General features: G+C 35.3%; 1 protein-coding gene across 3 annotated transcripts; it reads left to right on the top strand.

The window, feature by feature from the left end:
- Nucleotides 1–1082: 1082 nt before the first annotated feature.
- Nucleotides 1083–15659, top strand: rnf141 (ring finger protein 141). Of its 3 annotated transcripts, XM_079825600.1 has the most exons (8): nucleotides 1083–1437; nucleotides 3799–3939; nucleotides 4037–4202; nucleotides 5193–5332; nucleotides 5547–6197; nucleotides 6288–6369; nucleotides 6462–6651; nucleotides 6751–7452. In XM_079825600.1, exons 2-7 carry the CDS (start codon nucleotides 3858–3860, stop codon nucleotides 6640–6642), a joined length of 1302 nt encoding a protein of 433 aa, XP_079681726.1. In that variant the 5' UTR covers nucleotides 1083–1437; nucleotides 3799–3857; the 3' UTR covers nucleotides 6643–6651; nucleotides 6751–7452. The 3 variants fall into 3 exon arrangements, with proteins under 3 accessions (XP_079681726.1, XP_079681727.1, XP_079681728.1); XM_079825601.1 differs by lacking the exons at nucleotides 1083–1437; nucleotides 3799–3939; nucleotides 4037–4202; ... (1 more) ...; nucleotides 5547–6197; nucleotides 6288–6369 and adding exons at nucleotides 8121–8315; nucleotides 10351–10459; nucleotides 10627–10808; nucleotides 10923–11030; nucleotides 14327–15659 and having other exon boundaries at nucleotides 6618–6651; nucleotides 6751–7127; XM_079825602.1 differs by lacking the exons at nucleotides 1083–1437; nucleotides 3799–3939; nucleotides 4037–4202; ... (2 more) ...; nucleotides 6288–6369; nucleotides 6462–6651 and adding exons at nucleotides 8130–8315; nucleotides 10351–10459; nucleotides 10627–10808; nucleotides 10923–11030; nucleotides 14327–15659 and having other exon boundaries at nucleotides 7035–7127.
- Nucleotides 15660–16153: the final 494 nt, after the last annotated feature.

The following is a 16153-nucleotide window of genomic DNA, read 5'->3' on the forward strand; positions in this document are numbered from 1 at the left end:
AACAAACCTTTCAGCTGTGCTGCCATTATGGATCGCAGAAGAATAGGAAGCAGGAGAAGTTCAACACTTACTTTCAATAAAAAAAAATGAAACACAAATGTGATGTTTAACTGTAATTTTTTCTTATTTGTATGACTGAATTGGATCATCTGAGGTCAGCAGTAAAGACATTGGTCAATAAAGTGAGATTAAATACATAATTTAATTAGGTTTGCGAGTTTGTATTTCACTGTTTTTATTCATTTTGAGGGATACTGAATCTGTTTTTGTGCAAGTGAGATGGGTAAATCCATGCTCACAGTAGAACTACAATAAGCATTATTTAAAATAATCATTCAAAATAGACGTTTTGAAGTGTACACGGCGCACATGCCTCTGCACTTACTCCCCATTTCTCTCAACAAAAGTGTCAGTTAATAAATGGGAAAACAAAGTAACTTAAAAAATGTTATTTGAAAAGGTAAATCAAATATTTTGTAAGTTTAAAAGTAATGAGTTGCTTTACTAGTTGTTTTAAAAAAAGTAATCTGATTAAGTAACCCACATTACTTGTAATGTGTTACCCTCAACGCTGTTTACAAGTATACAAGATTGATTTCCTTTACTTTACAGACTAGGAATGGAAACTCAAACCCCTCTTATTGTAGATGTATTATTCAAGCAGAGTGAAGCAGCACAAATAGGACAAGTTCCACTGGCCCACTTAGCTTTGCTTGTGATTTTGCTGTAAACATTAAATGCCTAACAGCAATTACATTTGATTCTGCCATGCGAACAAAAATATATTTTTATTTTAACATTTTGTGACTGCAAACTAGTGATATAAAAAGAACAGAGAACACAAACCTCTTAAAATGTCAAAAGAATAATATTGAAAGTCCCAGTCAAAACCTTTTGTAATGGTTTATTTCCTGTGCTCTTAGCACAGTCAGGGAAATATGTTTTTATGTTCTAAGTCAGGAATTTAGAGATGAGATAATAAATCATGTGAATCTGCAAAATGGCACAGGATGCTTTGAATAACTTCCTGTCATTTTGTGGGTTCTCCCCTGTGGGTTCATTATGAGAGGCTTTCTGTGTTTGTCTATCAGGTCTTTGCTATAGACATAGCCTGTAATTCACTGTTCTCAGTCCCAGCTTCTTGATATAGCATGCCAGTTGGCTGGTTTCTTTGAAAGTGACGTGGTAATTAGCCTTTCTGTTTATTTAGCCTTCAAAATCACAGACAAGAAAAGAATGACCTGAAGAAGGAAACAGGCCTACCTCGACTATCACTGATTAGGCTTATAACATTTTCACTTGTCCAAGGACACATTGAGGGGAAATATTTTCATGTGGATTTAAAAAACAAAACAAAACAAAAAAACATCAAGGACAAACCGTCAAGGACAAAATAATAGATCACACAAAAATGACAATTTTGCCATTAGGGGAGAGGTAAGATGAGCCAGTTTTTATGTGGTCCTCAAGATAAGAGAAAATTATGCAGAAGTACAATGAAAGTATCTAAAGTAATTTCAGAATGTTTCCTATCATTTTAAATTATCAGAATACATCTATGACAAAGGGTTCTAAAATATGGATTCTTATTTTTTTTTTTAAGTGTTTATTTGTCTCAACTTACCCCAGGTTAGGTCCGGGTCAGTGGGTAAGTTGCACCATCTGGGTGTAAACCCATGTTAAATGTTAAAGAGCACCTATCATGGAATTTTGAAATTTACCTTTCATGTAGTGTGTAACATAGATCTAAGTGAACAAAAACATCCTGTGATAGCTTGAAATATGACAGTGCACCGTATATATAGTTATTTTCTTTCAAAAGTAAGAGTCGACTCGGAATCATTTTTAAGAATCGTTAGAAGACCGAAGCTTTTTCTCTGACTAGATGACGTCAACTTGTCAAGTTATTTGAATACGATACGCCCACTTATTGCGCTCCAAGACGCCAGTGAAAACTAGAAAACATCATGGCCACGAGACGCTGTGTTCTGAAGTGCGACTCAAAAGCAAACTTTTTTCATCTGCCCAAGGATGAGCATTTGAAGACTAAGTGGCTTGAAGACAAACCATACATCGTCGCGATTGAGTGTTTATTATTAGTCGTCAAATGTATGTTTCGCGATCTCAGGAAGCTTTTATTATGGACTTTTATTATGGCACATGGTATCTTCTTCGTCTGTCTGTACCATATATGGATTGCATGTGCACAGAGCGCCCTCCGGCTGCCAGTATGAATTGAAAACAACACATAAGAGACTCAATCGCTCATGATTAGGCTATTTCTGCCCATTTTGAGGAAGTATTGAATAAAAAATGCTCCTCTGTTTAGAAATTTGACACAGACATATGAGAATCTATCAATATGTCTCCTCATCTGCACACTTTTGAACTAAAAGCCCTGAGGGATGTTGATTTGTCGCGAGTCTTCGTGAGGAGTTTTTTTATGAATGAGATCAGCTGAGGCTCATATTACAATCAAACAGTACCGACGCGGTTTTAATATTCATAACTCCTGACACATATTAACAAATTACTGTCATTATAAGACTTTGATGGGCGTTCCGTTTCCGAGACTATACCAATCACAACTGACTGGGTCATCGGACCAATCACCGCAGATTAGCGTCACGTAAAGGCGGGGTTTTGAAAAGTGAATCACTAAAGGAATCATTTGAGAATCGCTGTCAAAACAGGTAAAAATAAATGCATATTATAAGAAAACTAAAGTCTTTTTTGTCATTGCATGCATGCAAAACTGTTGTTGGGGACTTCTAAAACAATATTTGGAACATTTTAAATGCCATGATAGGTGCTCTTTAAAGATAATTTACCTCAGTTAAAAACTAATTTAATAATCAAATATCATTTTACAAATATATAGTAATATTTATTTTCTTAACCAACCAAATGAAGTTAAAATTGAACACCAAAGTTGTAATCTTCCCCAAAGCAGACTAAACAGAGAGTTTGTTGAGTAAAATTAAATAAAAACTGAATTAGAACTTTTACAAGTTACTCTAAAACGCTGGCTCAAGTAACCCCACATCAGTAGGCTCACTTTGCCCCATAGCTGCCATTTTGGACAAAACTATCTAGCTTACCAATTCAGGTTAATATTTAGCTAAATGATTTGCATGATTTTATACATTGCTAAATCACCAACATGCATCATAAATATTTTTAGACCTGGACAAATTTGGCCAAAACCAGTTTTTAAAGTAAATGGGTGCCTTCCAACTCTTGAGGCAGAAATGATGGATGGTTCCAAAATATATGCTCACATGGCAATAAAAGTGTACGGTTGCCAAGATAAAGGGGGTGGGTCAGCTGGCTCATCTTACCCCACTCCCCTCTACTTACTCAACCTCAAGTTGTTCCAAACCTGTGTGAGTTTCTGTCTTCTGTTGAACACAAAAGAAGATATTTTAAAGAATCTCGGTAACCAGACAGTTGACAGCACCCGTTGACTTTTTCTCTACTATGGAAGTCAATGGGTGCCGTCAACTCTATGGTTACCAACATCTGGTTACTGATAGGTGCCCGATAGTAGACTTGCTCTGTTTTGCCCGATATAGCTGCCTGAAAGTTGGATATTTTCCCAACTTGTCCAGAATGTCTTTATGTGCATGATGCATTGAATGTTTTGAAAGATATTTGACATAACTGGTGCACAACCATGGGAAGCAAAAGTTTTTTAGTTGCCCTCTGCCCCAGCTTTAAATGCCCTCTTTGGGAAGGTCATCTTACAGATCATCCTCAACCTCCTGTTTCCTATTTTTAATGGGTCTCTTTCTGCAGCATCGACAGACTGAGTGTGTCCAAGCTTCTGGGCAGTTTTGGTGGCATGTTCTGCAGTCATGGCTAGAGCCTGGTTAGCATTTTGTCTACTATTCATTTTATTTACAAGCACACCCTGTCTAGATGTGACTCAAATCCTTGGTAGGTTTCTCTCTTTTTTCTGTTGATTTAAATGCACTTTTGTTTAGTTTTTTTTGTGAATTGTTTGTGATGCATTTTAATTTTGATTGTTTTTTAGTCCCTACAAATGATGGAATCTCTGGAGTGCTGTTAGTCCAAACCAAGACCAACAAGTACAGTTTTAATGCCACCACAGCCAAAGATGCATGTGAGTCTATTAAAATGAGAATTGCGACACTAGCTGAAGTGAAGACAGCAAACCAAAATGGCTTACAGACATGCAGGTAACGTACTATTTAATGAGACAATTAAATAATAGTCAATTAAAATATTATTGTAAATTTATGATATTGATTTGCTTAGGAAATAGGATTCCTATTTCTCAATAACATTTTATTTACAATGGATGCTTTATATATGACATTTTAATAACAGACAATACTCATTGAAATAAAACATGAGCCTGCTTTATCACATATTATGTGTGTTGTCACATGCTGTCTAAATAATTATACAGTACTGGCCAAAAGTGATGTTAGGACTAGGAAAATTGACATCTTCATCCTTTAGTCAAACGTTACTATAAGAGATTTTTAAGCATATTGCATGTTGTGCTGGGAGTCAATTATTTTATTTGTGATAATGCAAAAAAAAAAAAAAAAAAAAAAACGCCAAATTCTGCAGAAATCATTTTTGGCCAGGGTATCATACAAATAAATTATGAAAACAAGAGACATACAAAAAAATAGTTAAAATTGATTATGTTCAGTGTATGCATTTCCCAGTGAGATGTTTGTTTTCTATGCATTTATTTTTTATTTATTTTGCATATTTAAAAAAACCCTGTGATTGTAGATTTCCTTGCAAAATTATTTTGTCTGATAAATACTTTAACCAAGTTTATTATTTTGTTCTTATCTTATATTTAAAATATGTAAATCTAAAATATTTTCCTCATTTTAATGGTTATATATATATATATATATATATATATATATATATATATATATATATATATATATATATATATATATATATATATATATATATATATATATATATATATATATATATATATATATATATATATATATATATAATTATTTATTTATTTTTTTCAGCCAAAAGTGATATAAAAATTATATATTACATTATGTGTTAAATACTTCATAGAACCTTTAAGTTCAACTTTTAATCTTTTTAATGAATGGAAGTCATTTTCGACTCTATGGGTTATGTTTCTTCTAAGAGTGCAATATCATTCTTTCACACAGGTTTGGTTGGATTGAAGAGCATATTGCAGTTATTCCTCGAATTGAGAGAAATGAAAAATGTGGTCAAAACAGTTCAGGCGTTTCTGTTTGGAGAGCTAGCATCAGCAAAAAGTTTGATGTGTATTGTTTTAAACCAGCAGGTAATTATAATCTGTTTCTGAAAATGATTTCAATATAATAATTAATGTCATGAAATAGGGAACAATGATGTTTAATGTGATTAGAAAGAAAATTAAACTATATGTCTGTTTGTTAAGAACATATAATGGTAATGAAATCAGTACATAAATCTACTAACATACTTTGTCAGTAAAATGTGCGACATAATCAGATGTCTCTCACAATGCACCTCAGGTACTGATGGATCGTTTGAAACAACATCAAGCAGACCTGAACCTACAACAGGAGGAAGAACACCACCAAACAAGCATTATTCCACTAAAACATCCCATCCATCATCCATTAAGTCAACCTCTTCTCCTGCCTACACATCCACCCCATCCATTTCCTTTGCTTTCAACACTTCCTCCACAACATTTATAACACTTAGTCTTTCTAACATCAGTGACAGTTCCCAGGCAACAACAAGCCATCTGTCTCTTTCATCTTCCAGAACCTCACCCAAATTCTCAACCTCACCACCCTTGTCTTCCTCTTATTCATCCACTCGTTTTCTTTTTCAGCATACTTTAACCTCCAAAGGTCAGCCTGTGCTGTCCCAGACCACAACACCTAACAGAGCATCCCAGAATACTTTAACTTCCACAGGTCAGCCTGCACTGTCCCAGACCACTAACAGAGCATCAGAGCATACCTTAACTTCCACAGGTCAGCCTGCACTGTCCCAGACCACTAACAGAGCATCAGAGCATACCTTAACTTCCACAGGTCAGCCTGCACTGTCCCAGACCACTACACCTAACAGAGCATCCCAGCATACCTTAACTTTCACAGGTCAGCCTGAACTGTCCCAGACCATAACACCAAACAGAGTACTATCCAGAGGTTGGGTTTTAAAAGTTAAACTGCACAACAATTTAATCACTTAACACATTAATTTGATCACACACTTTTGTTTCTTTTTTTATATTTTAGCAACTCCCAAAACATTTATCATCATTTCTTTTGTGCTACTGCTTTTGTTGGCAGCGGCAGGTGCAGCTTGGTACATCAAAATGTAAGTTTTTACTTTTAATTAGCCTACTATTAGCCTATGAAACAGAAATGCATGTACATCACTGACTGGTCTATACGCCATGCTTTTTTCAGCAAAAGAGGACAACGGTTTCCATCTTGGACCAGAATAAGGCCAAAACAGAATATTGAAACGGAGATGTGGAAACAAATAAGTGAGAGGCATTGTATGCCAGAACAGACCAGCAAAGACAATAACTATAGGAAATGCAACAACATCATCCTACAAATGGAACAAGACCCGGACATTCTCTAAGAAAACACTGTAGGCTATTTTGTATTTTTAAAAAAGCTGTCACTGTAACTGCATGTAAAAGAGAAACCTGCAAATTATTTTGATTTTCTACTTTTCTGTGTTCCACAGAAGAAAGTCCTGCAGATTTTAAACAACATCTTCATCTTTGGGGTGAAAAAAAGTGTTTAAAAAAGATGCATTTTTGTTTTTTTTTAGCTTGCTGCTCATTTAACTGATTTAACTTAAATACTAGTTTGCTCTTTCCCTAGTCATTTTTAATAACAATTGACCATTAGTTAATAAAATAGGCTAAATGAGAATAATGTGTAGGCCCTATTCTTTAAATTCCTTAAGTTGTACACACTTGCTAGCTTGTTTGCGTCAAGGTTCGATGGTATTTACTATTGAGCCTTGCCACCGTGACGTCATCATCCCGCGACAAGGGTTTCTTGCTATCATCCTACTTGTCATCTCGAATATTTGCTTGGATAAACAAATGTCAGCAGGTTTGTACACATTTATTTGCATCTCCACGAGTTCTTGTACATTTGTCGCTAATGCTAACTTTTGGTGTATTTGCGTTAAGAGATGTAGATATTGTTTTGGCTAGGCAAGCTAACACTAGTAGCCAGATGATTGTTTTTTTTATAGTAATATTCGATATACAAACGTCATCAATATTTAAGCCGCATTCTCACATTCCGAAATAAATCTACGTTGTTCACTCGTTTACTTGGTTATTTTAAAAGGGAGTTGGATGTTTTTGTTGTTGTTGTTTTGGTAGATCATATTATGCAGATAAGGAAATAAATAAAAACCTGTTCAATTCGGAAGCATTGTTGCACATTTGTTATGAATGAATGTTTCAGGGATCATTTTAAAGTCTGCGAAATGTACCACTGATCTCACTGACAACTTGAGACCATTTGTGGTAATTTTGAGGCCGTATTCTTTTTTTGTAGCACATCAAGAAGTTAATATTGTTTCGTGTTATGTCGCTGACCAATAACATGAGAATTAACAAAATTGTCATCTATATTATAGGTTAAACTATGTATAGAGTGGGATCCAAATGCCTGTGAGCACTACTGAAAATGCTTCCTGAAAATGCTTCCTGTTGCATTCTTCTAGATTACATTAAATATTTACATCATACTTTTTTTACACCTCAAACTTTATTTAAAGATTTTAACACGTTTTCAGTGTTGTGTCAGACTTTAGGGCTCCTCTGTGCATGAATAAAGGAATGTCTATATTTTAGCTGCTGTGACTGGACACCAGTTCTTCTTTTAACCATTTTAATCACATTTTAGTGAAGTTTCACTACACCTAAGTATCTATTCGGTTTTATATAGTTTATATATAATAGTTAATTCTATGAATTAAAATGAGGTCATAAAATTGCATGTGTTAGGAAATGCTGTTTAAAGTACAGCATGTCTCACTACAGGGCAGGGTTCTCACTGCTTGACGTCATGTCAACATCCTCTCTTGTCTAGGGCCTCCAGCAGTGAATGAGGTCTAGAGTTGTTACAGAGCAGCCCTCCATCTGGAGCCAGGATGGGCCAGCATCTTTCTGGCCAGGCAATGACCAGACTGCCTGAGAAACTGATCAAACATGTGGGGCTGGTGCGTGACAGCGGCTACCTCACCTATGACGAGTTCTTGGGTCGTGTGGCGGAGCTCAATGATGTGTAAGTGAGGCTTTTAGGATAGATCAATATTGTGCAATAATCTGCTGGCGTTTGATAAGAAGGTGGTGTCCCATAAAAACCATATTATTATAATTTTGAAAATAATATGTAGAACAATTACAATTGTAATACGTTTAAATAATGATAATAATAATTTTTTAAATTATAGTGACAGCCATCTGCTGGAGTTTGATAAGAATGTGGCATCTCATAAAAGCTATAATATAAAATGTTTGAAGAATGTGTAAAAAAAAAAAAAAATTATATTAAATGAATCATTTAAATAATAATAATAATAGTTACTTTTTTAAATTATAGTGACACAATAATCTGATGGAGTTTGATAAGAATGTGGTGTTGGGGTAACAGCTTAGGACCCAGGACCAGTAGTGAAAAATGAAGACCAAGAGTCAGGAGTGTAATTAATTAAAGAAAAAATTACTTTTTTTAGGCCACGCTCCCTCTACCAGCCTACCCGTCTCCGCCTATCGTACATACAATTTCTCAACAGTTATACTGTTTTCAAGGTCTATCCACGTCATCACTGCAGGTAGATGATTCTGATTGGCTCAGAGAAAATGAACAGTCTTGGTAAATTTCCACACATTGTCAGTTAATCAGATTCACGTGTACATATATCACTTGTTGACGCTGGCAGGCGCCAGCTTGCCCAGAACAACAAGTCCACCCGTCTCTTAGGATGCCCGTAGTCCACATCCAATACTGATCTGTAACACCGAATACTGCGCACATACACAGATACACAGTCTCCCCAAGGTTGGAGTTGGTGAGATCTGGTCCCAACCAGAGAAAGTTTTCCAAAACATATTGATAACATGTGCTTTTCTCTCAATGAGAGATACAGACAATAGTACAGACCATATTCATCTTGATTCTTTAGGGTTTCAGTAAAAGGAAATATAAAATAAAATGAAAGACAAATCCATATTTCATCTCTGGAAGCCGGGCTAAATGAGCAATCGCTGTTACTGCATTCCTGTCAAGTTAGAGGTGTGTGATGCCTCCAAAATCCAAACACACAACAACATGTTCTGAAATCAAGTGCTTTGGCGAAACATCACAAATCATTAGGACCAAATACAAACTTTAGAAAATATAAAGGAAGAAACAATCATTGGTCCTATTGATTAATCAAAATCATAACTGGAAAGAATAATTAAAATCATAATAATTATATAGGAGGATGAATATTGATTGAGGCTTTGATTATGAATTTAAGTAGGATATATATACATAATTATATTGAAGCGGCGGTAGATTCCAGAATCTTTCAGTGGCATCCAATAAAAACATAATATTGTTATAATATTGAAAATAATATTAAAATATGTAAAACAATTATATTAAATTAATCATTTAAAAAATATGATTTTTTTATTAATTATAGTTACACAATACTCTGCTAGAGATTGATAAGAATGTGCCATTCCATATATAAACCATAATAATATTATAATATTAAATACAATTTAAAACTATAACAATTATTAAAGTAAATTTAATAATGATAATAATGGTTACTTTTTATAATCATAGTGGCACAATAATCTGCTGGATTTTGATAAGAATGTGGCATCCCATTATATTATTATAATATTTGAAATAATATTAAATTGAAAAAAATATGTAAAACAACAATTTTATTAAATTATTAATTTACATAATAATTAAATTTTTATTTACATTTTTTATTTACATTTTTATAATTACCGGTATAGTGACGCAATAATCTGCTAGAGTTTGATAAGAATATGACGTCCCAACAAACATTATTACATTATTATTATTATATTAAATTATATTTAATGTATGTAAAACAATACAAATTATATTAAATAAATAATTTAAATAATAATAATAATTTGCTTATTTTAATGAAATATATAATGTGTTGATATTTTTTGAATTTGCAAATAGTAAAAATGACATCACTATGTCCTTCTCAATTATAATATAAATATGTATTTTGAAATATACACATCCTGTTTGACAGTGGAATGACTTTCTTCCACAGAACCGCTAAACTAGCCTCTGGCCAAAAGAAACACCTTTTGTTTGAAGTGCAGCCTGGATCTGATGCAACTGCTTTATGGAAGGTTGCTGTGAGAATAGTGTGCACCAAGGTGAGATCAATGAACAGACCCATGCATCAATAGGTGGAATATATTAATATGATTATAATGAAGTCAAACTGTATTCTTAAATATAGAAATTAGTCATTTGCTCTGTGTGGTTGATGTTTATCTAGGGTGGGATGGAAATCGTTACTGCTCTCTCTGTGTGCTTGTAGATTAACAAGGAGAATGGAATGGTGGAGGCCTCCCGTATTATGAACCTGTACCAGTTTATCCAGCTCTATAAAGACATCACCAGTCAGGCAGCTGAAGTCTGGAGTTCAGAGGTGGCAGCAGAGGGATCCTCTGGACAGCTGTCATCAGAAGACACCTGCCAGGCCAGCATGTGGATGGGCAGGTACTTTAGGGACTGCATTTGTTCTGTTTGCCAAATCTGCACCTGATGTAATGATGCATAATGGATGACTCATTGTCTCACCAAGAAAAATATGCTATGTGTGCTTTGTAACAGGGTTAAACAGTTGACTGATGAGGAAGAATGCTGTATCTGTATGGATGGGAAAGCAGACCTTATTCTGCCCTGTGCGCACAGCTTCTGTCAGAAGTGTATTGACAAGTGGTAAGAATCTATGATTCATAATCATGACTCATTTATTGGTTAGTACTCCCAAATAAGGAATTACCTACCCTCATATTGTTCCAAACCTTTATGGCTTACTTTCTTCCGTGGAACAAAAAAGGAGAAAATCTGATTCTGAATTCCGGTCAGGACTGGCTTTCAAGTCTTAAAGGGTCATGAAACTCCCTGTTTCAGCAGCCGTCAGTTCTCACCACAGTTTTGAAAAATGCTATAAAAGTGGGCGTGGTTAAGCTGCGGTGTGGAGGGGGATGAGGGGAGACTGACTGGCAACAGTTTTATGAGCTGTATGATCGGTAAATGGACCTTAAAGAGCGGTTACACTCACAGTGTGGATGAATCGCGTTTGTTTCGAAGACTCAGGATCTACTGAAGAGAACTTATGCGACGCAGAAACTCTTACAAAGCAAAAACAAATACTCGTTTTTGATCCATTAATACATCTCTCACTTACTGAATGCGATCTCACTCTTTGAAGCGCCTGTCAATCAACGCGTGCTGCTGTGTTAAGCGAGTCGTCTTCTCATAGGATAAGGACACGCAGTCTCATGAATAATTAAGCAAGGCCTGTTCTCATAGTATAAGGACACGCACTCTCATGAATAATTAAGCGAGGCCTGTTCTCATGCTGCGTTCACACCAAACGCGAATAGAGCGTCTGGCGCGAGTGATTTCAATGTTAAGTCAATGGAAAGGCGCGTTGACGCGCGTCTGGAGGTCTCGCGGCGCGGAAGGCGCGTTTCGCGCGGCGCGAAGGACGCGAAGGACGCGAAGGACGCGAAGGACGCGAATCCGCCTCATTCGCGCGTCCAGTTCGCGCGAATGGCGCGAATTGGACGCGAATTGAGCGTCTTGCGCGACACACGCGTTACACGCGAATGGTGCTTTTGTGCATTCACGCGTTTGAAGCAAATTCGCGTCTGACGCCCGAGTTGAAAAATTTGAACTTTGGCGTCAATTCGCGCCGCGTTAACCAATCAGGAGCCTGCTTGCTGCTGTCACGTGGTAAAGTGACGTGTATGAGAAACCCTGCATAAATTAAAAATAGTACTATTGTGTCACAAAATGTAGTTTTAAGACTTTTTCAGGTGGGAATGTAGTTGTTTAAAGCTCAAATCTGTGGTTTATTTATAAAGAGAGCGCCTATTTAAAAAAATAATCTTGTGTTTTTGGAGTTGTGAGATCCAGGCGATCACCGGACAATCACTGCTCATAACCCCGGCGAAGGCAGCCTTTCCTCGGCCAGTCCTTCTGGCGTCTGCCGCTGGCTCTGATGTCCTGTAGTGGTTCGTTTTGTGTAGATCTAACGGCCGAGCTTTGCTCTCATGAATCTATAATTTGTTGTCTGCCAAATCGTTTTGACTGAGGGCAAAGAGAAGTTTCATAACTTTATATTTTAAGGATATTTAAATATACATGTAGTGAAGATAATGTAGGAGTTGCCTGGACCACATTTGTGTGGCTATTAATGCTTAATATATATGTTTAAGGAAAATGAAAAGAGGCAGAGTGGTGTTTTATGACATATTTCTCCTGGAGTGCCTTGAACGCTCTTCCTACGCACGTCCAATTCTCTGCGGACGCGCGAATGCATTCAAAATGTTCGCGCGTGAAACTAGACGCGGTAGACGCGATTTTGACGCTCAATTCGCGTTTGGTGTGAACGCAGCATCATAGGATAAGGACACGCAGTCTCATGAATAATTAAGCAAGGCCTGTTCTCATAGGATAAGGACACGCAGACTCATGAATAATTATGAGACACCGATGAGTAATCGCCGTACTATAGTATGAGAAAACGTCATATTCTGTGACGTCGATACAAAGATGAAGTTAAACCCGGAAGTTGAATATAGCGCTTTTTTTATTTTTATTAACTAGTTTTATCCAACTATCAAAACGAATGGATGGTAACATTGACTTCTATGATGCTCAACACTCATAACTCTGTTAAAATCTCAGAAAATTTGGTTTAGGGTTTCATGACCCTTTAAATACTGTTGTGATGTCATTATATAAATATATTATATTCTGACACTCTGCATGTTTCAGAGTAAAGCACAGCACTGTGTATGGTTTCAGAATTTTTTTGATCATTTTGATTCATAGTCAATTCTACTCTGCAAGTGCTGTGTACTCTGAGTCGCGTATAATTTGCATTTGGGAATGCAACATGCGGCAACCATCTTCCCAAAGTCATAATGAGAATCATTTATAAATCTGTTGTTGTCAGCAAAGAGAAAGTCTTCCTGTGGTTTCCCGCCAAAATTAAAATTCAATGGTTTAAGGTTCGAAAGTAAAGAAAAAAAGACAACCGTAAATGTTAGTATTGTAATTTCTGTTGTTCTGTAAAATAAAATATAATAATGATTAAAGTTGTTATAATTATGAATAATAATAACAATGCTAATAATAGTTTTATTATAACATATTGTATTATAATTTATGATGATTATTAAATACTATTTTTTATTTTACGGTACAATAGTCAAGTCAAGTCAACTTTATTTATATTGCGCTTTTAACAATGTAGATTGTTTCAAAGCAGCTTTACAGTGTTAAACAGGAAAATAATGCAGCATCATTTTATTCAGCTGTATAGCCATTCTGGAAAAAACGCTGATGTCATCAGTTCATTTCAATTATCATACAGTGACAGTGTGGGCTTTAGATCAATAATTCGATCAGTAATTTAGTTTAAATGGTTAATTTAGTTTATTAATTAGATTTATTTCGATGTTTAGTTGAAATTTTTTTTAACTGAGCACGCCAAGCCAGAGGCAACATACAATACAATCAATAGTATGTATTATTGCAATAGTAAGATATTTCTTTATTAATTTAATAAAAACATGTTTTTAATAATAATTCTTGGGGAGGGGGTTAGTTTTTTTTTTTTTGTCTTTAGCTGATCAAATGCATGATGTTGGTTTATGTCCATGGTTTAAGATATTTATATTATTAATACATACAAATTAGAGGTCAATTGATATTGTATTTTGCTAATTATGTGCATGGACATATCATTTATAATAGATACTGCAATATTCCTTTTGATTTCATTGTGACTTCAAATACTGGTCTCTTTCCTTCCTGTGATGGTGCAGCCTAGAGAGAAGCTACAAAAGTTGATTTAAATGCCAGATACAGTTTATTATTTAACCAAAGTCAGACGGGTTTGGAACAACATTGTGACAATAAATAATGACAGAATTCATAAATGATTTTAATCAGCCATGACAAACCCAGTGCTCTTTTGTGTCTATGCCTCAACATAGGAGCGGTCAGAGCCGAAACTGCCCTGTCTGCCGAATTCAGGTGACTGCCGCTAATGAATCATGGGTCATGTCAGATGCTCCCACGGAGGAAGATATAGCTGGGTACATTCTCAATCTTGCGGATGAAGCCGGGCACCCACACAGACCTTAAAATGAAGCACTGTGCCACCGCCAAACTCACAGTCTCCCCATAACAGACCTTCTTTAAAAAGTTATTTTATAGGGTGACTATGGGTGTTTGTTGCACTATATAGTGTCATTCACTGGAGGCAATAACTGCTGAATATTTGACTTTGTAAAAAACATTTTTTAGGTTAATGCATCATATTATAACACCTGATCATTTCATAAACTGTGAGCGCATGTTGGTAAATTCTAGACATGTAGCTGTAGAACATCGCCCCCTCGTTGCACTTGCCGCTTTATCATGTTTGTAAAGTAATTGCACTTAATCGCGTTTGTTCCGTAAAGGCCTTGTAATACCTGAAAAAACGTCACAGTATCAGCAAGTGCAACAGTTCAATAGTATTGTTGACACTATAATTCAGTCACCCATGATTTAGGAATGTTGATGTGCGTTTATAATTTAAGGTTTAACAATAATTACAGTGATCCATTTGAGATGAACCCTTAATCTCTGTGTAAGGACCAAATGTTAATTAGGGCATGTCTGTGTTATATTACATTCATTATAAAAAATAATTGGATCTTTCAAATGGATTAACATTTGAGAACTAATTTGCTTGTTTTCCTCTGCAGCTTAATGGGTTTCAAATGAAACCTTAATTTTATAGGGCATCACTGACATTTTTAGTGGAGGTTGGTAACCTTTTAATTGTTTTGGTTTTTTGCGGTTTGAAATCCTAGACTATTCATCTTGCACTTTTGTGTGTATGAGAGAGACTGTGAATTTGTGGTTTTAGGGAATTCACTTGTATTATAAAAGATATGTATAGCTCAAACTTTATATACCTATATACAAATACATTTGTGTGGCAGTTTATGATCATTTAATCCAGTTTATCAATCTAGTTTTAAAAATGTTAATTTCTGCGATATTCTCAAAGATTTATAGAGATTGGACTGAATGTTAATAGTTTAATCAGAGAGAGTGACATTAGTTGCTGCTTCCTAGTTTTTACTTATGGACTAAATTGAGATGTTTGATGTTCTCGGTTCCCTCCTCTTGTGTAAATCTTGAATAATAAAGTAAATTGAATATTTTCTTCTAGCTAGTTTGTTTGAAGACTGTAACAGTTCCTATTACTTCCACTGGGCTGCAGTGTCGAGCAAATAAAGAACAATTTTCTATAGACTATCTCAATATGAATTGATTCAGGAAGGCTTTTTTGACCACTTTATTTATTGTACGTTGAGTGCAGTATTCAGATATTGCTGAACATATGTAGCATTCAGGCATTTTTAATTGCATTATACAACATCCTTAAACAGTTTAACCATCTCTGTTGGTGTACAAAATGTGCAAGTTCAAGTACACAAGTCTATTTCGTGCCAAAACACACCTACCCAGAATGCCAGGTTGCAAACAAACTGTTTTATCAAGGCAAATTTTATTTCCAGTTCCAGTGACTTTTTTTTTTACAAAAACATTTATCTGAACAAAAGAATACATTGTTAAAGTCAGAAACCCGAAGACTCCTTGTTTAGAAAAGTTAACAAATGTATGCTCCCTCAAAACATAATTTTCTGAAACCATGCAAAATACTGAAACAGTTTATCAGAACGTCCCATTTTTAAAAAAAGATTAGATTTGATATATGAAATATATCCATCACCTACAAGGCACTATGGGAAGGGACATGGCTC

The sequence above is a fragment of the Gobio gobio genome (genome assembly GCF_949357685.1).
Source record: "Gobio gobio genome assembly, chromosome: 9".
Taxonomy (NCBI): domain Eukaryota; kingdom Metazoa; phylum Chordata; class Actinopteri; order Cypriniformes; family Gobionidae; genus Gobio; species Gobio gobio.

Coding starts and splice junctions, on each gene's coding strand:
- rnf141 (XM_079825600.1), top strand. CDS start 3,858: ATGGCTAGAGCCTGGTTAGCATTTTGTCTACTATTCATTTTATTTACA. Junction 5,333..5,546: donor GTATTGTTTTAAACCAGCAG/GTAATTATAATC, acceptor AATGCACCTCAG/GTACTGATGGATCGTTTGAA. Junction 6,370..6,461: donor GCAGCTTGGTACATCAAAAT/GTAAGTTTTTAC, acceptor TGCTTTTTTCAG/CAAAAGAGGACAACGGTTTC.